Genomic DNA, 27,747 nt, shown 5'->3' with positions numbered 1-27,747 from the left:
TGAGCTGGCAAGCCGGCAATAGATGTCCCGGCTCACCGCACTTGAAACAGCACGGCAGCGCGAGCCTTCGTTCCTTCGGCTTGACCGGAGCCTCTGGGGCGCGGTGAGTGGGCTCTCAGATCTCCTGAGTTGGGACACCGCCATCTGTCTCTCGAGAACCTCCAGAAGGCCGTTCATATCAGCGAGCGGGTGCCTCCGGACCTGTTGGGCGAGATAATCCGGCATCGCGTAAATCAGACCCTCACACGCTACTTGCTCCACCACCTGGCGAGCTTGATTTTCATCTGGCCGTAGCCAGCGTCCGAGCTTCCCCCAGTACTCGAAGGCCTGGGCTCGAGCCGGTAGTGCGGGTCGGCGCCAGTGACGCCAAGCGCGTGCCTGTTGGCCAGAGGTTACCCCGTACCGCTGATAGATTTCAGCCCTCAGGAGTTCATATTGGGCGGCTACCTCCTCAGGGAGGTCATGATATGCTGGCTGCGCAGGCCCCTTTAGGTACGGGGCCAGAATGGACGCCCACTCCGCCCGCAGCCACCGCTGTCGGGATGCCGTCCTCTCGAATATGGAGAGGTACGACTCTATGTCGTCCTCCCTGGAAAGAGGCTGTAACGGAGGATGTGCCGGTCGGGAAGGCTCCGGTCTTACCGCTTCCGCAGCCGCCAGCCGCCTCTTCGTTTCTGCGAGCTCCGCCTGGGTTGCAGCCTGGTCCACCTTGACGGCATGGAGCTCCGCGACCAAAGTGTTGAGGACCGCATTCAGATCCTGTCCTTCTGCCATAGTTCGGACCCTCGTCATCCAACGACTACGCCACTGTAACATAAGACAAGACACGTTGTAAGTTTTGGGGTCTTCCGCCCCATATACTGTAACGGAAAAAACCAGCAGTCAATCGCTTTACAAAACATAGAAAGCAAAAAAGACAAATGAGGGGAGAAACAGACGGGCTTTTTATGAGAGCGGACCGGAGATTGATGTGAAGGATGCTGGGTATTCGTGATGGATTCTGGGAACTGATGTCATCAAGGGGTCATCGGAGGGATTAAATAGACCGAAGTGCGTGCTTCCTATAGCCGTCATGGCGTTCGTTTATGTCTCTGAGGCCTCGGGCTTTCTGAAGAAGGAAAGAAAGAGAGGTAAGTACCCCGTCGTAGACCCCTCGCGTCACGTTTTCCATAACAACCCAGGTCGATCCACTGTTCCCCAAGCACTCGTGCGTGACAATATATACACACATGCACACACATACATAATATACACATAGGTAAATGGGATGTGGTGACGTCATCATCGGGGGACCAGAGGGAAGGAAGGAACCCGGAAATGGCTTGTTCTGCTGGCTACGCCAATTCAAGGTGGCGTTTTCTCATCTTTCCTGTCGGAACAAAGAGAGAGCAGTTAGTACACCTGTTGTTCCCTGGCGTGCGATTTTGCGCTGCTCGTTGGATCTTTAAGCTGCTCCCTAAACGCTTGTGTGTGACACGACCCCCCCTCAGCCCAGACCCATCGGGTCGGGCAACCTGAACTGAGAGGTCGTAAACACGAGAGAGAGCATCAGTGTTAGCCTGGAGGACACCCTGACAATAAACAACCATGAACCTATATGGCTGCAATTCCAAAAACCACCTGGTAACCCTGGGATTCGACTCAGCCATCCACTGGAGGGAAGCATGGTCCATCACGAGGGTGAACTCACGACCCAACAGGTAGTACCGCAGTTGGGTCACCGCCCACTTTATTGTAAGTGCCTCCCATTCTACCGCCGCATACCTTGTCTCCTAGTCCAACAGTTTCCGGCCCAGGGACATCACGGGGTGTTCGACTCCATCGATGCTTTGGCTCAGCATGGCACCCAAACCTGTGTCCGAAGCATTGGTCTGGAGAATAAAAGGGAAAGCAAAATCGGGAGCCTTCAAAATAGGTGCCATTGTAAAGGCCATCTTTAAGTCACAGAATGCCCGTTCCATCAATTTGTTCCACACCACATTGAAAGGGGCCCTTTTCTTCACCAGATTTGTCAAGAGCGTGGCTGTCTCGGAAAAACGAGGCACAAACCGGCGGTACTGACTCGCTAGACCTAGGAAAGCCTGTACTTACCGCTTGGTTATTGGACGGGGTGGCTTAAAATTTTGAGCACTGCGGCTTAACCAGCCCGCCTCCTACCCGGTAGCCCAAATATTTGGCCTCGTTTAACCCGTAGAAGCATTTCTTGGGGTTAATACGCAGCCCGGCTTTCGCTAGTGTCAGGAGGATGGTGTGAACCTGCAGTACATGTTCGTCCGAGGTATCAGAAAAGATGACAACATCATCGAGATAGGTGGCACAATAAGACAGATGGGGCTTTAGCACTCTATCTACCAGGCGCTGAAAGGTCACCTTGCACCCCATGCAGTCCAAATGGGAGGACTTTATACTGCCAGTGCACACTAGTGGAACTAAACGCCATTTTTTCTTTTGCGGATGTCATTAAGGGAATTTGTCAGTATCCCTTAGTCATGTCAAGAGTAGTCAGGTAACGCACATTCCCCAATCGCTTAAGGAGCTCGTCTACTCGGGGCATGGGATATACGTCAAATTTGGAGACTTGGTTGAGGCACCGAAAGTCATTGCAAAATCTCCATGACCCATCGGGCTTAGACACAAGGACGATGGGACTGGACCACAGACTGTGACTTTCCTAAATAATGTCCCTATTCAACATAAGCTGGACTTCTAACTCCACCTCCGCACGTTTTGCCTCTGGGAGGGTGTCACCCTGGGGTCCGTCACAATGTTATGCTGAATCAGTGAGGTGCGGCCAGGTGCTTCACTAACCACTTCGGGGACAGACAAGATTGCAGACTCCAGCTCCTGTCGTTGGTGGGGCCTCAGATTGGGACCGAGGTTAAGGATAGATGTTTTCGAGAATAGGGAGTGGGTCAGGACTTGAGTCAGGGAGTTCTTCCCTGTCCTTCCACAGCTTTAACAAGTTGATGTGGTATAGCCGCTCGGTCAGTCGGCAGTTTGGCTGGTTCACCAAATAGTCGACAAGCCCTTTTCTCTCTTTAACCTCATACGGGCCCTGCCAATGAGCCAAGAGTTTAGAGTGGGAAGTGGGCACGAGCACCATAACACAGTCTCCCAGCTGAAACTCCCATAGGGAGGTGTTTCTATTGTAATTCCGCGCCTGCACTTATTGAGTTTTTGACACGTGTTCCTTTAGCAGAGGTCAGATTTTTGCCAATCTATCTCGTAACTGCGCAATATACTCTTAAGATGTTGGTGGAGGGAAGGGTCTCTCCTTCCCACCCTTCTTTTAGGATGTCCAATATACCCCGGGGTTGTCACCCGTACAATAATTCAAAAGGGGAAAACCCTGTGGAGGCTTGCAGAACCTCCCGGTAAACAAAAATTACAGCAGTAGGAGCTGGTCCCAGTTCCTACTGTCCTTGCTGACTACTTTGCAAAGCATCTGTTTTAGGGTTTGGTTAATCCTTTCAATTAACCCATCCGTCTGCGAGTGATAAACAGACATCTTAAGATGCTTAATATGGAGTAACTTGGCAACCTCCCTGAACGTATCCGATGTAAAAGGTGTACCTTGGTCCGTAAGGACTTTCTTAGGTATACCTACTCGGGAAAAGAGCCCTACAAGTTCCTGTGCAATGTTCTTTGTATTAGCTGTTAGCAGGGGAACGGCCTCTGGGAATCGGGTAGCATAATCGACCATAACTAAGATGTACTTATGGCCTTTCGTTGAGGGTTCTAAGGGGCTACAAGATTGATGCCGATCCTCTCTAAGGGTATGGTATGTCAATAAGGAGAATCGGAACTAGAGGAGCACGGTCCTGCCTGGGTATCTGATGTAGTTGACATCCAGAGCAAGAATGACAAACCGGAGCTTAACTCTTTGAAATGTTTTCTCGGCTCCGAGATGGGCGCCCAGGAGGTGGGCGTGTGCTAGTTTGCAGACCTCCCGCCGGTAGGTTTGCAGTACTAACAGCAACGTCCTAACCTTATGTTCAGCTACCCAACACAGCAGATCATTTTTTAGTACAAAGTAGGGTCCTTGTGGTGGGGGAGTTCTCGGTCTTTGTCCGTCGATGGAAACAATGGCATTCCTGGTAAACTTCAGGGACTCATCATTCCACTGTTCTCTTTTAAATGAATCCGGCGTAGACCGAAATTGAAAGTCTAGGCTGGTTAAGGGATCTTGGGGTTGGTCCAGGAGTGGCGCTTCCTGCCGTGGATCCTCACCCGGGTTTAGTTCTGGGTCGAGGTCCGAAGCGAAGGAGTCCCACACCCATGAGCCCGTGTCATCAGAAGTTGCCAGAGAACACGGTGTGGTGCTCCCATAGGATGGCCTCTTGCCTGTCCGTAATTAGACCCAAGTTATGCCTAGGAGTGGGGTCGAGTTTACCGCTTTTAGTTTCCGACCAGTCACATCCCAATATAACCGGATAGGGGGGCTCGGGCAGAACAAGCAGCTGTTTAGGATCATCCTCCCAGGTTATAAAACATTTTGCGGACCTATACATTCTGGTCTCCCCATGTACACAGGTTACTCTTGTTTTCTGAACCAACCACTGTCACGGTAAAACAAAACGGCATGCAACAATGGAGATATTGCTTCCGGAATCAAACAATGCCAACACTGAATGCCCATTCACGATCACCACTCCCGTATTAGGAACTGACAGGGGATTAGACAATGCACAATACCTCTCCCCCTTCAGCCAGGTGCAGTCTATGAGCTCCGTGTTTAGTGGACACATGGTCAGAATGTGTCCCAGCTCGCCACACTTGAAACAGCGGGGCAGGTTGGGACCTTTTTCCTTTGATTTTGCCGGAGCCTCCGCAGTGCGATGGGTGGGTTCAGGGGGAGTGACACGGCCCTGCCAGGCACCACGAACAGACCTTTCTGAAAAAACCCAACCCCCCCGGGCTCAGTTCACAAGACCTCAACAGGGCCGTTCATGTCCTTGTAGGGATGCCGTTGGACCTGCTGGACGAGATAATCTGGCATGACATTTACTAAGCCCTCACAGGCCACCTTCCCCCACCACTTTACACGCCTGGTTAATGTCTGGCCTTACCCCAGAACTCAAACACCTGGGCCCTTGCTGGGCTGTCGGGGCCGAAAAGCCAATTCCGCAACTCCCTTGCCTACTGTCCTGAGGTCACGCCATAGCTTTTAAAGATCTCGGCCTTCAAGAGGTCATAATCAGCGGCTTCCTCCTTGGGAAGGTCATAATAAGCCCGCTGAGCGAGCGGGCTACGCCACTGTAAAAGAAAGCACAAACACAATCTTTAAGAGTTGGGGAATCCGTCCCCGTATACTGTAAGAACCGGTACTTTTTTGTTATCTGGTCAGTCATGAAAACTCAATACAGACAGTAAGAATAGTGATCGGCGGACATTTTATGCTGTGGAGACGGAAATGGAAGGGGAATGCTGGGAAAGGAAACGCTGAGGTAGATGGGATGTGATGACATCATCATCGGGAGACCAGAGGGAAGGAATCTGGAATTGGCTTGTTCTGCTGGTTATGCCTCCACAAATTTTATAATAACAGATAATATATTTTGCATATCGTTTTAAGACATCTACTTTGTGCAGGGCAAAAGTAATTTTGTCCAACAATGTTCACAGACAAGAAAGAGTGTTTCACTTTTTATTGACTGTGTTATAATTGTAGTGGGTTGGTAAGACTTCTTGTAAAAATCAATGAAAACAAAGTGTAGGGATGCTCCGATCATGTTTTATAAGGGCAGTACTGATCACCGATTTCATGTTACTTGATATGGCAGATTCCAGTAATGATTCTAATTTCTTTTTCTTTGTCCATTTAAAAAGTGTTTTACATTAAGCTCCTGCATAAACAGGTGCATAGAAGCTTTATATTTGTGTTACCTTTGGTATTTTTATAATTAAACTATAGACCACAGGTGTTTATTTTTACTGTTTATTTTTTATTAACAAAATTAGATTCTGCAGGCTTATTGTTCAGTGATCATAAAAATACTAAAATAAATACAATTTCCTTAAAATACGAACTTTAACTAATAAAATATGTACACATGTATACCCATAATACAATAATAAAAGAAAGTAAAATCCTTTTCAAAATTACAAGCTCTATCATATTTTTTTTTGTAATGTACCTATGTGAAACAAGGCTTAAGTAAAATAGTACTTTTCACCGTTTCTCTAACAAAAAAAAACAAATATTATGTATATATACTGTATATGTATATATCTATACTAATAAAAGGCAAAGCCCTCACTGACTGACTGACTGACGCACTCACTCACTGACTCATCACTAATTCTCCCAAGTTTCCGTGTAGGTAGAAGGCTGACATTTGGCAGGCTCATTCCTTACAGCTTCCTTACAAAAGTTGGACAGGTTTAATTTCGAAATTCTACACGCAATGGTCATAACTGGAAGCTATTTTTCTCCATTTACTGTAATGGAGTTGAGCGCGAAAGCCGTGGGGGCCGGAGTTTCGTGTGACATCATCACGCCTCCAACGTAATCACGTGAACTGACTGTCAACGCAGTGCATAGAAAATCAGGAAGAGCTCCAAAAAGCGCTGAAGAAAACATGCATTATATAATTGAGAAGGCAGCGAAACAACAAGAAGCGAGCGAGTGATGTACAACCATATTCATGAATCGCCATCAATAATTGTTTTGGTAAAGCCATACTCGATGTAATCCTCCTTCCATTTTATAATTTTTCCGCCACTAGCCATGATTAAATGAACGGTAAAAAGTAAGCGGCGAGGGTGACTTATTCAGGCAGGCAGGCGGCTCAATAGCTCGAATTTGGATATAAGTAGGTTCTATTTAGTCGCCAGAAATATCTTTGTTAGGAATGGAAGTTGAATTTAGTCTTTAAATTTCTATGGTAAAGAAAAAGTTATGCAATGATGACTAAATTTAACTATATAAAGTCAAAAGTTTTATATATAAAGTCATTCCCGAATATATAAAGTCAAACCTTGATTATATAAAGTCACTGTCAGAATAAATAAAGTCAAAACTTGAATATATAAAGTCATTCCCAAACATATAAAGTCAAAACCTGAGTATATAAAGACGGCGTTGGAATATTTCTGAATATATAAAGTAAGCGCTGAATATATAAAGTCAAAACTTAAATATATAAAGTCAGCGCTTTATATATTCTGACGCTGACTTTATATATTCAAGTTTTCACTTTATATATTCCTGCGATGACTTTATACATTCAAGTTTTCACTTTATATATTCCGACAGTGACTTTATATATTCAAGTTTTGACTTTATATATTCTGACGCCGACTTTATATATTCACAAAATCAATGTATTTGCCTGTTTACCACCCCATAGTATATGTGTGTGTATATATGTACACATGTATGTGTATATATATATATATATATATATATATATATATATATATATATATATATATATATATATATATATATAAAAGGCAAAGCCCTCACTCACTCACTCACTCATCACTAATTCTCCAACTTCCCGTGTGGGTGGAAGGCTGAAATTTGGCAGGTTCATTCCTTACAGCTTCCTTACAAAAGTTGGGCAGGTTTTATATCGAAATTCTACGCGTAATGGTCATAACTGGAAGCAGTTTTCTCCATTTACTGTAATGGAGATGAGCTTCAACGCCGTGGGGGGAGTTTCGTGTGACATCATCACGCCTCCCACGTAATCACGCAGTACATAGAAAACCAGGAAGACCTAAAAAGCGCTGAAGAAAACATGCATTATATAATTGAGAAGGCAGCGAAACAATAAGAAGCGGCGAAAGTGACATATACAACCATATTCATGACTTCTGCTACTCGAAACAAAGCACGATGTAAACCTACACTTTAAATTAAGTTCATAGACAGGCTGCGCTGGCGTTTGTAATTTAGTGCCTGCCCATATAAGGCCGTCCGTCAGCGGCAATCCAATAGCAAACTCCCACTAAATATTCACGGGTTAAGGACTGTGCTTATGCAGAGGAAGATGAGATGGTCAGGGTGGTGTTTGGTACAAACTCAGCAAACTGCGAGAGAAAGTTTTAAGTGCCAGGACTAAGGTAACATAAAATACAGCCATGGACATAGCACGAGATGGCACCAGCACAGCTGGGAAACTTCGATGCATGTACACCGGCGGCTCACGTGAACTGGCGAGTGCACAGATAAAAGCAACAGTTCCAAAGAGCTGAACAAAACCAATTACACAATTGAAAAGGCAGCAAAAATATGAAGCGTCTCATACATACAAGCATATTCATAAATCCAAAACAAAGCACACGTTGGAAAAAGTCAATGTCCCGCTAAAGGAAGACAGTGTAAAAAAAACCCGTGCATGCAGTGTGTCAGGTCTCAGATAAAGAAGAAGACGAGCTGTTTATTGATGCAGTAAGAAACGAATCGATGAATGAAACCTGTCATCTTTACAGCGATTGACAAACACGGAATGTAACTTGAACACATCCTACAAATACGAACCTGATTGAAAGAAATAATGATAATCAAATCCTTGATGACAGCAACACTCAGTAACACTCACAAAACAAATACTGTATATTGACAGTCATGTTACGTTATTTTTAAAATGTTCCCTTTTCTTTTCTAGCTTTTTAACACACTACTTCTCGCTGCGATCTGCGCTATATATATATATATATATATATATATATATATATATAACCCGATCTACATACTCGAATAATGGATACTTTATTAGCCATCAATGATTGTTTTGGTAAAGCCATACTCAGTGTATTCATTAGATGAGCGGTAAAAAGTAAGAGCGAGGGAAGGATGACTTATTGAGGCATGCAGGCTGTAGTGCGTCAACTCTATCTGAATTGCGCGATCACATTTGAAAAATATATCTTTTCAAGTTCTATTTAGTCCATATGTGTCAAACTCAAGGGGCGGGCCACATCCGCCCGGCGTGTAATTATATCCGCCCGAGATCATTTTATATACTGTATTATTGTTATTAAAGCCGGGTATATGAAGCGCTGGTAACACAATAAACTACAGATCCCATAATGCAGCGCTTCAGCTGCCTTTCAATAAACACTTACCGAGTTAATCAAGTTATTGCGAAGCTAGCTCACACGATGCTGAAGAGAAAAGTTGATTCTGAAAATAGAGCCTTTAAAAACCGATGGGAGGCTGAGTATATGTTTACTGAACCCGTGTGTCTCATTTGTGGAGCTAATGTGGCTGTAATTACAGAATTTAATCTAAGACGGCACTATGAGACAAAACATCAGGTTAACCTGAATGCAATGCAGAAGATACAGAAAGCAGCATAATTAAATAAGAATCTGACACTTCAGCGGACGTTTTAACCCGTGCACAATCACAAAGTGATTTCAAGTGAAGCTGCTTTTATGGGAGACACAAATGCACCAGTGCACCTTGCCTCACTTTCCCTGTTGCCAAGTAATGTTAAACCAAGTCGTCACTACGGTGTTCCCAAATCGCACTTTGCTGATAAACTGAGCGCACTGAGTTTGCACGGCGCTTTGGTGACTTTGAAGAACAAAAAGTCCGTCTACAAGCGGCTCCAACCTTGTGCATGTTTGGTAGCACATATCTGTGTGAGAAGCTCTTCTCAGTGATAAAGACTAACAAAACAGCACACAGGAGTCGCCTCACTGATGAGCACCTGCAATCCATCCTGAGAATCTCCACAACACAGAACCTCACACCAAACAGAAGCGAACCTGTGGCCAAAAAAAGATGCCAGGCGTCCAGCTCTAAAATGACATATGAGCAAAGACAACTGAATGATTTGATTTGTTATTGCTGAAAAGAACACATTTTATTTATATTTCTAGGTTTTGTTATGCAGCATGTTCATATTTGAATTTGTATCATTTTGACAGGATATATTTTTATGGAGAGCAAAATCTTTTGGGATATTTAAAATCTAAGTTTATTTTTTATATAAAATTACATAAGAGTAAAGAAATGTGAATGTTTGTTCTTTTAACGTTTACTTTATTTCTAACTTGTATAATTTAGACAGGATAAATTTTTATGGAGAGCAAAATATTATAAGTTGTTTAAGGTTTGAGTTGATTTATTCACGAATAATATTCCTGTCTGTTTTTACCATTCCTACCAAAGATATTTCTGTCGACTAAATAAAAATTCCTTCTATTTAAAATTTAAATAGAACTTGAACAAATCGATAGTTCATAATATCCACGCAGACTTGCGTAAGAGCGGAGTTATCCGTTTTAACAAGCAGCGTATTGCACTGATCTGAAATAGCTGTGTGTGTATATATGTAGATATGTATGTATATGTATATATATGTTTATATATGTGTGTGTATGTATGTATATATATATGTATTTGTGTGTATATATGTGTGTGTATGTATGTATGTGTGTATGTATTTATGTGTGTGTGTATATGTATGTGTATATATGTAGATATATATATGTATATATATATATGTGTATATGTATAGATATGTATATATATATATATGTTTATGTATGTGTGTGTAAATATATATATATATGACAACAACACTCATCACTCACAACAGTGACAAAACAATTACATTGACAATCATGTTACGTTATTTTCAAAATGTTTCCTTTTCTTTTCATTGCTTCTTTAACACACTACTTCTCCTGAAGTGGTATTTTGCTAGTATATATATATATATATATATACTGTATATATATATATATATATATATATGCCAGCAACACTCATGACAATGACAAAACAATTACAAACCGGATTCCAAAAAAGTTGGGACACTATACAAATTGTGAATAAAAACTGAATGCAATGATGTGGAGGTGCCAACTTCTAATATTTTATTCAGAATAGAACATAAATCACGGAACAAAAGTTTAAACTGAGAAAATGTATCATTTTAAGGGAAAAATATGTTGATTCAGAATTTCATGGTGTCAACAAATCCCAAAAAAGTTGGGACGAGGCCATTTTCACCACTGTGTGGCATCTACCCTTCTTCTTACAACACTCAACAGATGTCTGGGGATGAGCTGGTCTGGACCTTCCTCTTTATGATGTGCGAAATGTTCTCTATAGGTGAAAGATCTGGACTGCAGACTGGCCATTTCAGTACCTGGATCCTTCTCCTACACAGCCATGATGTTGTGATTGATGCAGAATGTGGTCTGGCATTATATTGTTGAAAAATGCAGGGTCTTCCCTGAAAGAGATGACATCTGGATGGGAGCATATGTTGTTCTAGAACCTGAATATATTTTTCTGCATTGATGGTGCCTTTCCAGACATGCAAGCTGCCCATGCCACACGCACTCATGCAACCCCATACCATCAGAGATGCAGGCTTCTGAACTGAGCGTTGATAACAACTTGGGTTGTTCTTGTCTTCTTTGGTCCGGATGACATGGCGTCCCAGATTTCAAAAAAGAACTTTGAATCGTGACTCATCTGACCACAGAACAGTCTTCCATTTTGCCACACTCCATTTTAAATGATCCCTGGCCCAGTGACAACGCCTGAGCTTGTGGATCTTGCTTAGAAATGGCTTCTTCTTTGCACTGTAGAGTTTCAGCTGGCAACGGCGGATGGCACGGTGGATTGTGTTCACTGACAATGGTTTCTGGAAGTATTCCTGAGCCCATTCTGTGATTTCCTTTACAGTAGCATTCCTGTTTGTGGTGCAGTGTTGTTTAAGGGCCCGGAGATCACGGGCATCCAGTATGGTTTTATGGCCTTGACCCTTACGCACAGAGATTGTTCCAGATTCTCTGAATCTTCTGATGATGTTATGCACAGTTGATGATGATAGATGCAAAGTCTTTGCAATTTTTCGCTGGGTAACACCTTTCTGATATTGCTCCACTATCTTTCTGCGCAACATTGTGGGAATTGGTGATCCTCTACCCATCTTAACTTCTGAGAGACACTGCCACTCTGAAAAGCTCTTTTTATACCCAATCATGTTGCCAATTGACCTAATTAGTGTTTATTGGTCTTCCAGCTCTTCGTTATGCTCAAATTTACCTTTTCCAGCCTCTTATTGCTACTTGTCCCAATTTTTTTGGGATTTGTTGACACCGTGAAATTTTGAATCAACATATTTTTCCTTTAAAATGATACATTTACTCGGATTAAACTATTGATCTGTCATCTACGTTCTATTACAAATAAAATATTAACATTTGCCATCTCCACATCATTGCATTTAGTTTTTATTCACAATTTGTTTAGTGTCCCAACTTTTTTGGAATCCGGTTTGTACATTATCAGTCATGTTACGTTATTATTAAAATGTTTCCTTTTCTTTTTACTTCTCCGCTGCCAATCGTGGGTATTTTGCTATATAGATATAGATATTGTAAAAGGTGCTATATAATGTTCGACCCGGCACAGACCACGCAGAGGCACGTGTACAAAAACACACAGGCTTTATTTTTTCTTCAGCTGTGTGACACGTCTTCCCCGTGCCACACAGCCCAAACACAGTCCCAAAGCACAAAACAAACCACAATTCTCCACCTCGCTCCACCACTCCTCCCAGACAAGCTTCGTCTCCTTTCTCCCGACTCTGACTCCCCGAGTGGTGGTGGCTGGGCCCTTTTATAGCCCACCCGGAAGCGTTCCAGGTGATTAACCACGTGGTCCTAATTTCACTTCCGGGTGCGGCCACGCCAGGCCCCAACCAAGCTGTGGAGGACTCCATCTCCCATGGAGTCCTGCGGGCGGCTGGGAGCCACTGTCAGCCAGGGAGGCTGCCAACAAGCGTCCCGGGGGAGAGGTATTGGACTGCCCATGGCGGCTCCCCCGGAACATAAGTAGCAGGGGCGTCCCTGCCGGGCATGGGACCCGGCTGTCCTTCACAATATATATATATAAATATATATATATATATATATATATAAACTGCTCAAAAAATTAAAGGAACACTTTGAAAACACATCAGATCTCAATGGGAAAAGAAATCCTCCTGGATATCTATACTGATATAGACTGGGTAATGTGTTAGGAACGAAAGAATGCCACATCGCTTGATGGAAATGAAAATGATCAACCTACAGAGCCCTGAATTCAAAGATGCCCCAAAAATCAGAGTGAAAAATGATGTGGCAGGCTAGTCCATTTTGCCAAAATTTAATTGCAGCAACTCAAAATTGTACGCAGCACTTTGTATGGCCCCTGTGTTCTTGTATACATGCCTGACAACATCGGTGCATGCTTCTAATGAGATGACAGATGGTGTTGTGGGGGATCTCCTCCCAGATCTGGATCAGGGCATCACTGAGCTCCTGGACAGTCTGAGGTGCAACCTGGTGGCATTGGATGGACCAAAACATAATGTCCCAGAGGTTTTCTATTGGATTTAGGTCAGGAAAGTGTGGTGGCCAGTCAATGGTATCAATTCCTTCATCCTCCAGGAACTGCCTGCATACTCTCACCACATGAGGCCAGGAATTGTCGTGCACCAGGAGCCACTGTGCCAGCATAGGGTCTGACAATGGGTCCAAGGATTTCATCCTGATACCTAATGGCAGCCAAGGTGCCTTTGTCAAGTAGCCTGTAGCGGTCTGTGTGACCCTCCATGGATATGCCTCCCCAGACAATCATTAACCCACCACCAAACTGCTCATGCTGAATGATGTTACAGGCAGCATAATGTTCTCCATGGCTTCTCCAGACCCTTTCACTTCTATCACGTGCTCAGGGTGAACCTGCTCTCATCTGTAAAAAGCACAGGGCACCAGTGGTGCATCTGCCAATTCTGGTATTCTATGGCGAATGCCAATCGAGCTGCATGCTGCTGGGCAGCGAGCTCAGGGCCCATTAGCGGACATGGGGCCCTTGGGTCACCCTCATGAAGTCTTTCTGTTTGTTTGGTCAGAGACATTCACACCAGTGGCCTGCTGGAGGTCATTTTGTAGGGCTCTGGCAGTGCTCATCCTGTTCCTCCTTGCCCAAAGGAGCAGATACTGGTCCTGCTGATGGGTTATGGACCTTCTATGGCCCTCTCCAGCTCTCCTAGAGTAACTGCTTGTCTCCTAGAATCTCCTCCATGCCCTTGAGACTGTGCAGGGAGATACAGCAAACCTTCTGGCAATGACACGTATTGATGTGCCATCCTGGAGAAGTTGGACTACCTGTGCAACCTCTGTAGGGTCCAGGTATCACCTCATGCTACCAGTAGTGACACTGACTGTAGCCAAATGCAAAACTAGCGAAGAAATAGTCAGAAAAGATGAGGAGAGATAAATGTCAGTGACCTCCACCTGTTAAACCATTCCTGTTTTGGGGGTCATCTCATTGTTGCCCCTCTAGTGCATCTGTTGTTAATTTCATTAACACCACAGCAGCTGAAACTGATTAACAACCCCCTCTGCTACTTAACTGACCAGATTAATATCACAGAAGTTTCATTGACTTTATGCTATACTCTGATTAAAAAGTGTTCCTTTAATTCTTTTGAGCAATATATATAAAGGCAAAGCCCTCACTCACTCACTGACTCATCACTAATTCTCCAACTTCCCGTGTGGGTGGAAGGCTGAAATTTGGCAGGTTCTTTCCTTACAGCTTCCTTACAAAAGTTGGGCAGGTTTTATATCGAAATTCTACGCGTAATGGTCATAACTGGAAACAGTTTTTCTCCATTTACTGTAATGGAGATGAGCTTCAACGCCGTGGGGGCGGAGTTTCGTGTGACATCATCACGCCTCCCACGTAATCACGCAGTACATAGAAAACCAGGAAGACCTCAAAAAAGCGCTCAAGAAAACATGCATTATATAATTGAGAAGGCAGCTAAACAATAAGAAGCGAGCGAGTGACATATACAACCATATTCATGAGTTCTGCTACTTCGGAAACAAAGCAAGGTGTAAACCTAAAGTTTTAATTAAGTTCATAGACAGGCTGCCGCTGGCGTTTGTAATTTAGTGCCTGCCCATATAAGGCTGTCCGTCAGCGGCAATCCAATAGCAAACTGCCACGGGTAAATATTCACGGGTGAAGGACTGTGCTTATGGAGAGGAAGATGAGATGGTCAGGGTGGTGTTTGACACAAACTCAGCGAAACTGCGAGAGAAAGTTTTAAGTGCCAGGACTAAGGTAACATTAAATAAAGCTATGGACATAGCAGAGATGGCACCAGCACAGCTGGGAACCTTCGATGCAAGTACACCGAGTGGCTCACGTGAACTGACGCAGTGCACAGATAAAAGCAACAGTTCCAAAGAGCTGAACAAAACCAATTACACAATTGAAAAGGCAGCAAAAAATATGAAGCGTCTGATAAGCATATTCATAAATGCAGCTACTGTGGAAACAAAGCACACAGTGGAAAAAGACAATGTCCCGCTAAAGGAAGACAGTGTAAAAAAACCCTGTGCATGCAGTGTGTCAGGTCTCAGATAAAGAAGAAGACGAGCTGTTTATTGATGCAGTAAGAAACGAATCGATGAATGAAACCTGTCATCTTTACAACGATTGACAAACACGGAATGTAACTTGAACACAACACATCCTACAAATACGAACCTGATTGAAAGAAATAATGATAATCAAATCCTTGATGACCGCAACACTCAGTAACACTCACAAAACAAATACTGTATATTGACAGTCATGTTACGTTATTTTTAAAATGTTCCCTTTTCTTTTTCTACCTTTTTTAACACACTACTTCTCCGCTGCGATACGCGGGTATATATATATGTATATATATTTTCCGATCTACATACTCGAATAATGGATACTTTATTCGCCATCAATGATTGTTTTGGTAAAGCCATACTCAGTGTATTCATTAGATGAACGGTAAAAAAGTAAGAGCGAGGGGAGGATGACTCATTGAGGCATGCAGGCTGTAGTCTTGCGTCAACTGTATCTGAATTGCGCGATCACATTTGAAAAATATATCTTTTCAAGTTCTATTTAGTCCATATGTGTCAAACTCAAGGGGCGGGCCACATCCGCCCGGCGTGTAATTATATCCCGCCCGCGAGATCATTTTATATGCTGTATTATTGTTATTAAAGCCCGGGTATATGAAGCGCTGGTAACACAATAAACTACAGATCCCATAATGCAGCGCTTCAGCTGCCTTGCCAACACTTACGCGTTAATCAAGTCTACCTTATGATGCTGCAAGTTATTGCAAAGCTAGAGTTATTGCGCACTGAGTTTGCACGGCGCTTTGGTGACTTTGAAGAACAAAAAAAGTCCGTCTACATGCGGCTCGAACCTTGTGCATGTTTGGTAGCACATATCTGTGTGAGAAGCTCTTCTCAGTGATAAAGACTAACAAAACAGCACACAGGAGTCGCCTCACTGATGAGCACCTGCAATCCATGTGTGTGTGTATGTATGTGTATATATATATATATATATATATATATGTATTTGTGTGTATATATGTGTGTGTATGTATGTATATGTGTGTATATTTGTGTGTGTGTATATATGTAGATATATATGTATGTATAGATATGTATATATATATATATATATATATATATATATAAATGACAACAACACTCATCACTCACAACAGTGACAAAACAATTACATTGACAATCAGGTTACGTAATTTTCAAAATGTTTCCTTTTCTTTTCATTGCTTCTTTAACACACTACTTCTCCGCTGCGAAGCGCGGGTATTTTGCTAGTATATATATACACAGTAGATATGAGAACAACACTCATATCAATGACAAACCAATTACATTGACAATCATGTTACGTTATTATTAAAATGTTTCCTTTTTTTTTTCATAACTTCTTTAACACACTACTTCTCTCTGCGAAGCTGGTATTCTACTAGTATATATATATATATATATATATATATATATATATATATATATATATACACATACAATGTATATGTATGTATATATAATTCTCACGTAATCAATTAAATAATATTGGCAATTAAACTCTGCTTAAATGTAAATAAAAACTTGTTATAGGTTTTAATCATTTTTAATCATTAATTGCACTCCAGCTTTTTTGCTGTTAAAATATTCATTTACTATATGTTGTGGACCAGCAGGGGGGCCTACCAGCCACCCTAACCGATACAGACAAGCAAACACAAAAATTGTCCAGTACACACGTTTTATTTTAAGTGGCGCAGCACTTTCCCCTCTCTCCTCACTAACAGAGCACAGTACACAAGCACAATCACAATCCTTTCTTTTCTGTCTCTCTCAGTCTGTTGCCTCTGCTCTTCTCCCAGCAAGCTTCATCTTTTTCCTCCCAACTCTGGCTCCTTGACTGGAGTGAGGCAGCCCCTTTTATAGGGCATCCGGAAGTCCTCCAGGTGCTTCCAGATCTTCTTCCGGCAGCACTTCCCAAGGCTCAGAAACTGTCCAGGCGCCCCCTGGAAGTGGCCATGGGCCCCAGTAGGGTTGAACTTCTAAACTTCAAACCCATGGCTGTGCTGTAAGCCAGGGGAGTCACCCTCTCATGTTCCGGGGGAGGTATTACCCTGAATATGTACTCTCCCTGGGCCCAGGCTGTCTGCCACAATGTATAAAGGTAAGTTTTTTTTTTTCAGTATAACAACTAGACATTCGTAATTCTTGAGGCTTAATTATAAAATATGGATTACCATTTTAATTATGTAGTACTTGTTTTTTTACTAAAATGTATACTGTATACTGTATTTGTGTGTATACAGTATGTGTATATGACACACAAATAAATAATAAACACAGTACAAATCTTTAAAAAAGCCACAAATGTATCAAATGTTCATAAGTTGTTTATCAAGAAGATACAAGATTAACATGCTTATCAGGTTTATTAGTAAAAGATACATTTTGCTGTTAAGTGAACATGCCTATTGTTTACTAAGCAGAAATTTCAAAATCGTCTCTGTTTCCAATTAAAAATGTAAGCTGCTGCACTTAAAACAAGGTCTGAATTCATTAAAGTCTAAAAGCACAGACGACTTCTCTGATTCCATTTTCTCAGTTTAGTACTCCACTTTAACATAAAGGCTAAGCTCTCTAATAAAATAAGCCTTGACTGCTCTTTTTTTACACTGCAGGAAGTTTGCAGCAAAATAAATAAATAAAAACTGCCGGAAAGCTTAGAAAAAGCAGCGGCAAAAAGATCGGGTTTCGTGATCGGCCAATTTACTGATCACCGATAGAGTTTTTATTAGTGAAAATCAGCCGATTTAGATCAGCGGCCGATTAATCGGAGCATCCCTAAGAAAACGTGTATCATAAAAAATGCTTATATTTTTAATGATTTAATTTCTTATTTTTTATTGCAGAACTGAACCATGCTGCAGAAACACGCTTTCCAAAAGAATACTTGTTAAGAAAACAGAGTTTTCAGAGAAAAAATTATACCAAATTGCCCCTTCCCAGCTCAGGAAAATTCTTTAATTTTTTCAGAGGTAGGTATTTGCATCATAAAAAAAAAAAAAACACATAGTATTCTTCCTGCATAGTCAGTCTACAATCTTAATATGGTGTTTCTATTCATGCTTTACAATATAAAAGAAATTACAGTTCTTATGCTGCATAGAAAATTATAAAAAGTGTATAATTAAGGAGCCTGGGAAAAGAGCTTAACAGTATCCATGCCATATACAGTACACTGTACTTGATCTTTTCCCATGGTCCTTTTTTCATTTTCTTATATGCAGGATAAGGGTGTGCTGACATCAATAATATTTAGATTTTTTTTTAAAATGACTTTTAAAAGGTGAGTTTCCTTAGTATAAATTAAAATGATGATAATGTGTAAAGCACAATACGAAAAGAACATTTGCTTCAAAAAGAGGTTTTATGAAAACTGTTGTAAGTGTTCATTTTAGCAGAGAACATTTAAATAATCAGCAGTGCATGCAGATGTAAACAGTTATACAAAATGTAAACTAAGAATATGATTTTGTACGTAATATTTATATAGGATTATTAAAGTCTTAAACCACAGCATTCATAATGAAACCAAAATCTGAAGTTAGAGCCAATTATTGAAAGAAAACATACCAGTTAAGAGAAGAAGGAAAAAATCAATCTGCCCTTACTGCATGTCTCATTTTATCTATAATATGGTCTTAATTCTTTTCTGCCTTTGTACAAGCACCAATAGTGTTGAATTTTACCAAAGTGTTATTTTCACAGCAAATAAGCTGTGTTTAGCCGTGACTTTGTTCGTTGAATATTTTTTTAAAAGTTTGTCTTTGGATGGCTTGGACAATTTTCTTAAAGTATGTCGAAGATTGGATCTCTGTGAGTGTAATGAAATATTATTTTACTTATTGCTTGTCTGTGGTCATTTTAATGTTGTTAGTGGCTGTTTTTCTGTTTGCTTTTTTGTTGCTTGGTCACATTTTAGATCACAAGTAATTAGCCCAGAATAGGTGGCAGATGTGTTAATAATAGCTTTCAGGGACACTTGAAACACAATTACACCATGACAGGCCTATTCAAATGGTGGCCCATGGGCTGCATGCGGCCCAGAAGCAACCTCCGAGTGGCCCACCCCGTGGTCCCACCAGGGCTCCAGACTGCAACTAAAATGATCTCAGATGCAACCAAAATTAGGCTTTGCCGATTATCATTTATACTTCGTTCCAGTTGCGAATTAAATCATTGAAAGTTTAATTAATATTGTAACAGTACATGCTGCTGGGATGGCTGTTTATTCCAAATGGTGAATTTCAATGAGAGGCTCGTTACACTTGTGCTGGAATAATGAACAAAGGTCTGAATATGATGCAACAGGTCATCAAAACAAAAGATAGGCATGCAGAACATTTGAAATTCATCTGCCCATCTTATAGGTCCCCTGTTGTGAATATGTCTGTGCCCTGTGGAATTCAGTTGTCCCTTCTGATTTGGCATGGCACACTAAGGTATTATTGTCACCAATCTCCTAGTGTTGATTTAATGCATACTCCATGCAAAATGCCAACCAGTCTATCAGTAAACATGTACAAGCAGTCGCCTGCCCGCTGTTTCGTCATGCATGGTGATGTAATATAGTCTGTGTTTTAAGGTTGAAGGTGTATTACAGTCGTTTTACCCAGGGTGTTGTGTGATTGACGGCAGACAGTAGACTTTGATAAAATGGTATAAAAAAATGCCACTTTGTTAGTTGTTACTTCAGTTGTTTTGGCTTGTGCACTATATGTTCTTGTACCAATAAATTCTTCAACAGGAGCTCATTAACAAAGAAACAAGGAAAATAACATTTAGTAAAAAAAAAAATAGTAATAATTATAATTAGTAATTCATTACCTGACACCCAGGAACTCTGTACAAAGACATTTTAAAGACAAATCATTAAAATAAATGTACCAATGCACTTTCACACCATATGGGGTGTCTTGCTCTTAAACATTTACTTAGGTAGTATTTTTCTGGGGAGCAGGAATAATATTTCAATAGGAAAGGCTTTGTTGTGGAACTCAAATTTAACCCCTGTCATATAATTGATCAAAACCGTGTGCATGAAATAGTTTAAGATCTATGAAGAAAAAAACATTGGCTTATCATGACCACCCATTTAAATTAGGGGAGGATCTCATATTTCAAAAGGGAAACAATGTTATTGCTAATACTGCTGTACTTTTTGGATTTTACGCACTTTGAGATGTGCCTGGGTCACATGAGGAATTTTTTTTTTATTTATTTTATTTCACAAGTGGAAAAAAGTACTGCTACTACCTCAGATTCTAATCAGTTTTAGCTTTTTTGTTTTTTGTCTGTCTGTGTCAGAGGTGACCAAATGTAAAAGGGAAACAATTAATAAACATTACTTGTTTTTAAATACATTAATTTGTGTTAATTTAAAATTTGTCATTACCTGCTGCTTACTGGCTGCTGAAAATGTCTGACCCAGCTAAATTTCTTGGTTTACTTGGTTTGAAAATCTGACCCAACTGAAATTGTAATTGAATTGACCTGCTCTAAGATTTTGCCGCTCTCATGGCATAGTAAACTCCGCAGGGTTCGCTCATCACAAATCACCAACAGCACTCCATATCTCACCCTCTCATCTGTATTAAGTCTGTCTCCCCCTCTTTTATTCTCAAAATCTGATCTTCCATATCTCTTTTAATAAGCTCTTGGATCTGCATAACATGCTTGGATTGCGTTGTCACACACACACACACACGCACACTTGAGAGGCAGTCTAAGGGTTTAACTGAGGGTAAGACAGAGTCAAGGGTTAATAAGCTGTACTAATGCCTTTTCTCCCTCTTTCACAGACCACCAGAAGGGATATCCAACTAGACCTCCACCCACTTCTGCTACCAGACCACACCCTCCTACTGACCTCACTTCCACCAAGGACCGGCCTTTTCCCACCCACCACCTATAAAGATCCAGCCACTTCACCATCCAATTCAGTCCACTTTGACTCAGTCTCATATGATTACTTTATAGTGTTTTCAGTACTACTGACTGTTTCAATATACAGGGTGGATCCCCAAAACTTTTTCTCTGTTTTGTCTATTTTTACAGCATGTATGATTTTATAAATATAAAGCAGTAAAAGAAATATGCAGATAACACCCTCATGCATATATTCTTTAATAACATCCTGTATGGCCATTTGACAAAAAAAAAACAAAAAACGTTCATATCCCTAAAGCATCTGATGGAATTATTCACTGACTGCAGTGCATTTAGTAAAAAAAAAAAAAAAAAATTTACAGTATCCATTTAGCAGTTAGTATATAAAAAGCAAAACAACATGCTTGTAGATATAAAACAGCATTCAATTAATTCCATTCTTTTTTTTAATTATGTTTTTTCCTAACAGGTTTTAGAAGACATGCTAATCCTGTCTCAAGAAGACTTTTGCCACATGGTGGTTACAGATTGGACACTATGGAAGGTGACACTCGAGGATGGCAATTTGACATTGACACGACGATCATCTGCTTGTACTCAGTTAACTGGATTCTTGTATTCATTATAGTCTGTTATTTGTGTTACATTGTCATTTATTGTTAATAGTAAAGTATCTGCTGTGTTCATTAGACAACGATAGCAAAGGGAAAAACTTTTGCTTAATCAACACTTTCTTTAACATTTTACACAAGCTTTGTTCTGTACCTGATAAAGCACATATGAAATGAGGGGTTTTGCTCTATGAAACTAATTGCACAAGGTCCAGCATACTGGTTTATTTCATAGTTGTGGATGCTCAGGAGCTATATTAGAATAGTGTTAGTTGAAAACTGAATGTTATACTTTATATTAATATACATATAATCATATTATTTAGTGTATTTCATATTATTTATTAAGTGTTAAATCTATCTGAATCATTAAAAACTATCAAATAGATGCGTACAGTGGCTTACTGATGAGTTTTCTACAGACTTGATATAGGAGTCTTACACTGAAACTTACAGGAAGGAAATACTGTAGTAAAATAACCATTTTTTTTATTTGTTTCTAATTAAAAAATTGAATGAGCATGTGTTAAACAACTTGATGAATGTAAAACTTTTACATTTCTTGAGCACAAAAAGCCTATTAATTCACCCATTGCTTTAATCTGATTAGTCAGATTCAAACCTATAGTCATGCACAAGTCATGACCAAATCCCAGACTACACAGCAGCACAGTATATTGCAGGGCACACTCACTCAATTACTGGCTAATTTACAGTCTCCAATTAGCTTATCAGTCTTGTTTTTATAATGTGTTGAAAACCTAAAATAAAATGCCATTCATAATTATTTTAAAAGATTAATGTTCCCACTGGTTTTCTCCGGGCGTTCCGGTTTCCTCCCACAGTCCAAAGACATGCCGGTTAGGTGGATTGACGATTCTAAATTTTCCCTAGTGTGTGCTTGGTGTGTGGGTGTGTTTGTGTGTGTCTTGTGGTGGGTTGGCACCTTGCCCAGGATTGGTTCCTGCCTTGTGCCCTGTGTTGGCTGGGATTGGCTCCAGCAGACCCCCGTGACCCTGTGTTTGGATTCAGCGGGTTGGAAAATGGATGGATGGATGTTCTCACTGGTTTTGAATAGCTGGTATGACTATATGTTATGATGTGTTGCATGTTAAGGTTTCCTACTAAAATATTTTGAAATTTCCTGGATTAAAGAAAATGTCATAGTTTACCCTTCAGTTACAAATTTAAATTTTTGTCACCTTTCAGTCATGGAATAGTAAAATCTCGAGACATAGTGTGTTAGATGCACTCAAGCTCAAAGTTTTCATAATTTGTTTATAAAATCTGATGTGTAATATTAATCCGCATGTTGGTATATTTTTATAAACTTTTTATTTTGCGATGACAGATGTATCGTGAAAGTCTGCACATCCTTTTTGAACTTTCAGATATTTTTGATATGAGTGCTTCATCAAAACAAATCATATCAGACGTTTTTAACCTTTAATAAGAACTGTTGAGCCACAATATTAAATCTAAAAACAGATTTTTTTTTTTTTTTTGGGTAAACAAAATAAAGCACTTTCAATGCCTTGGTTGCATTATTATGCATAGCCATGAATTTGTTGTTCATTGAAGCACCTTTTGCTTTTATTATAGTAGTAAGATTGTTTAGCTGTAGAGTATGTAATTTTAGTACACATGAATGTTGCAGTATTATCCCACTGTTCTTTGCAGAACAGTTCAAGGTCAGTCATGTTATGATTGAATCCCCTATAGATGGTTCACTTCAGATGAGGGAATGACATGAGAGCTCTGACTGGGCCATTGTGCTTCATATTGTCGGATTGAAAGGTGAATTTTAGCTTTCTAGCAGAAAGCAACAGGTTTTGTCCCAGAATATCTTAATATATTCCCCATTATCCTGACCAGAGTTAAAGTCTCTGCTGTAAAAAGTAACCACTTTAAAACAATGCTGCCATAAGCATACATTATTTACTGTCTTGTGTAGGTAGGTGATCAACTGTGATGGCTTTTGTATGTCTGAAGCTCCTGTCATCCAATCGAACTGTAAGTAAAACAGGTCTTACAATCTTGCGGCATTGTTGAAGGTTTAGCCCTACTGTCTTTCAAAGAGGGATGTGTTTAAAAGTCTTCTGAACTTTATTCCCAAACACTGAACAAGCTTGTTTTATCTTTTTCTGTTGTTGTTTTCATCAGTCACCTTCAGCACTTTTTTCTTATCCAAAATTGAATTAAATAATAAATGCAATAAGATATAATGAATCCATTTGATTGTATGGTTACTTTTTAATGACATTTTATGACTTGGTTACAACTGGCACAGTGTTGTTAAGTTTATTATTAATTACTTTCAAATGCATACCTATTTATTACTACAATGTATGAATTAAAAAATGTAATGACATCAGGGAGTAGAGTTATGATGAACCTGAGGTAGAGAGGTTAGATGTTAGGCCACAATTGAGGAACATCTCCTTTATAGTTTTACACATTTTGTCAAAGGCAGCTGTCATAGATTTCTTAGCCTTTGCTTAATTGTTACAAACAATTATAACTTTTTTTTTTTTTTTTTAATTTTCATCATTTCATAGTTGGTCCTCAACAACGTTTTCTTTAGCCTCTCAAAAATCTTGTTACAGTCGTCAATAGTGGTTCGGGTGAAGTGGAGGCTGCCAAAATAGGTAAGGTGGCCTCTGTTTTCCAGGAGGATATTGTTCTCAAACCTTGTAGTGATATGGTTGAAGGGTTTTAGATACAGTGGAACCTCGGTTTACGAGTAACTTGGTTTACGGGTTTTTTGCAAGACAAGCAAAAATTTTTTATAAATTTTGACTTGATAAACGAGCGATGTCTTGCAATACGAGTAGTATGGATACACTTTGTCTGCTGAGCGTTATGTGATCACAACTGAGCTGATGGTTCTTCTCTTTCTTCTTATCTCGCTCGCTCGCCCAGCGCATCTCTCTCTCTCTCATCTCGCTCCCCCTGCGTGTCTCTCTCTCTCTCTCTCCTTATCTCGCTTGCTCGCTCGCCAAGCACGTCTCTCTCTCTTTCTCCTTATCTCGCTTGCCCAGCGCGTCTCTCTCTCTCTCTCCTTATCTATCTCGCTCGCCCATCCAGCGCATCTCTCTCTCTCTCTCTCTGGCAATCATCTCCTATTCTCCATCTGAGTCTATGTGCCTCACTCATATAGTCACATCTGTTTACTACAGCATTGTGACTGTGTGTGTGTGCGCTGTGAAGTGCGAGTCCCCGTCTTTCTCCCCAAAACACGAAGCTGAGTCTCAGTACTTTAACACTAGCTTTATTCAGCTTGAGACCGCAACAGCGCTGTTATTTATTGTACCGGGATCTTTATAATGTTCATTGTATGACCCATTGACGAAAGGCGCTTATAGCATGTCTGCGATCTTTTTGGATGCGCTTATACGGCGAACTGCTACAGCGCTGGGAGACTGCGATTGCTTTGGGACACTCTTCCGCATGTTGTCCACATGAGTTTAGAAACTCACACCAGCCATGATTCTTTATAAAGGTAAAGTGCAGGTTAATTTGTATTATGTATTTTACTTTATATTTTGTATTAATCATTTTTATATGAATAGTTTTGGGTTGTGGAACAAATCATCTGAGTTTCCATTATTTCTTATGGGGAAATTTGCTTTGATATATGAGTGCTTTGGATTGCGAGCACGTTTCCGGAACGAATTATGCTCGCAAACCGAGGTTCCACTGTATCTTGCTAATGTTAAGGTTTGATTAAGTTAAGCTCCTGCTGTGAGGAACTGAGGAATCTTTGATCATTGATCTCTGTACCAAGTATTTTTTTTGTTTGCCTTATACAGTGTCTTGTATTTAGAATTTGTTAGTTTTAACATACCCCTTGTGGTCAGAGCACAGGGTCAGCAATTGCAGAGCACCCCTGGAGCAATTGCAGGTTAAGGGCCTTGCTCCAGGGCCCAGCAGAGTAGGATCTCTGGATTTGAACTGACAGCCTTCCGGACACCAGTGCAGATCCTTATCTTCTGAGCCACCGCTTCGCCCTAAAGTAGTGTGCTATGTTTCATTATATCCCAGAAGACTTTCATTTTTGTTTGGAACACACATTCTGTGTAACACAATAGGGCCTTCATGACATATGTTGAACCTTCAGATTTTTTTTTTTTTTTTGGTTAACTATTTATTTTTAGATTCTTGCACATTAAGCTAGATATTGGTCTTGGCTCTGAATTGTACTTTCTTTTTGACCCATTACGTATTGGTATTCTGCAATGTTACCTTTACACGAATGAATTGTGTGATTTCCGAGTCAATTTCATTAAGCTAAATTACTCTCCTTGATTTGACCATCATGACATTTTTAAGAAAATTTTCCACCTCACTGTCATCACCAAATTACCGGTTACCATTTACTCGTCAAAACAGATATTTTTGCAAAGGTCATGCCAGTTTTTGCACCACTTTTTTGTAGATAGCTATTTGAGCCATGAGTGGCAGGTTTTACTGTGGAATACCCGTGCATAGGGAATATCTACAGTACATTTACGCTGTAACCGGGTTGGGCTGTACAGTACTTCAGATTCAAATATGGACAACATCTCATGCCGGCATAGCTCTTAGGTTCATAGAAGTGCTCTGCTATGTCAAGAGTTGCAGTTTCTCAGAGAAGTTTCTGCAAGGCAGTAGGAATTATTTTAGTGGACTCAAAAAAAGGTGTTTATAATAATTTTATATATGTAGCACCTTATCATCATACATTTACATGCTACTCGAGGTGCTTTCCACAGATTAATCAACAAAAACAAAGATAATACCCCATTTACTTGGATTATTATCATTAAGTAATAATAGAATAATTTCTAATAAATGTAGGTATACTAAAAACAAAATCAACCAGGTATTGTTAAGCAAAATTTAACCTCTAAAGTGCAAAACAAGCCTTCACTCTTATCAGAAAAAGGTTTTCTAATTAAAATATTTATACATTAAGGTTGACAATAGATCAGAGATCTAATTAATATATATATAAATAAATATATATAATATATGTTTCCACATTTTACCTAGGCAACCCATTTAGTACAAACACTATATAAATAAAGTTATTATTATTATCTACTATGGCTGCCATTTTTATTCAATTAGATAGATAGATTAAAAGGTGGAAAGAGTAATACTATGGAAAATAGTATTATGTGAACAGCAGTCGATATTGTGTATAAGCAATTTTTAGATATTTTAGCAACAGAAATGTAAATTTTATTTATATCTCCTAGTGGTCATTTTCTGGAATAGATGTAATAGCAAACGTTTAGCAGGGACTGTTCTGTTCTGTCAGAGAGAAGGATGCAATACTCCTGTGTGATATACGTGGCTTCTGCTTATTAATACAGTAACTTGGTTCACAAACACAAATCTAGTATGAGCTCTCTGTACTGCACATTCGGTTTCACAAGACAAGACCTGCTTGAACCACTGTCAAGTCGTGGGGTTGGGTTGGATGTGGTTCAACTTTATTCAATTACTTTATTCACCAGTGAAGCCTGGCAGATGATAATGTTTGTTGTTGAAATGCATAATGAATTAACTGCTTTTAATTTTCTCATATATACATCCAGTCCAGCATTATTGGGTTTCTTTTTAATTTTCTTCCTTTTTAGACTTTCTGGTGTGTGTTTAAACCATAGTATCTATCTATATATCTATCTATTTATCTATCTATCTATCTATCTATCTATCTATCTATCTATCTATCTATCTATCTATCTATCTATCTAAAGAGCTTCTGTAAAAAGCCAAATTTAGAGTCTCTGGTTATTGTGAAAAGGATTTCTAAATAAATAATAAA

The 27,747-nt window shown here is 40.2% G+C and overlaps 1 protein-coding gene across 6 annotated transcripts in view; it reads left to right on the top strand.

Annotated features, from left to right (window-relative positions):
* Window positions 1–22,816, top strand: part of LOC120532577 (E3 ubiquitin-protein ligase RNF180-like) — a 76,593-nt gene extending 53,777 nt beyond the window's left edge. For 5 of the 6 annotated variants that reach the window (XM_039758695.1, XM_039758693.1, XM_039758696.1 and 2 more), the window contains exons 6-7: window positions 18,282–18,407; window positions 21,791–22,816. In XM_039758695.1, the coding sequence (XP_039614629.1) occupies window positions 18,282–18,407; window positions 21,791–21,984 (320 nt within the window). In that variant the 3' untranslated portion in view covers window positions 21,985–22,816. Of the gene's footprint in view, window positions 1–18,281; window positions 18,408–21,233 lie in introns of all 6 variants that reach the window. The other variant, XM_039758697.1, reaches the window with a different exon arrangement.
* The last annotated feature ends 4,931 nt before the right edge of the window (window positions 22,817–27,747 follow it).

This window comes from Polypterus senegalus, chromosome 7, assembly GCF_016835505.1.
Source record: "Polypterus senegalus isolate Bchr_013 chromosome 7, ASM1683550v1, whole genome shotgun sequence".
Classification (NCBI taxonomy): Eukaryota; Metazoa; Chordata; class Cladistia; order Polypteriformes; family Polypteridae; genus Polypterus; species Polypterus senegalus.
Note: the sequence above shows the minus strand (reverse complement) of the source record. Positions and strands in the feature narration are given on the sequence as shown.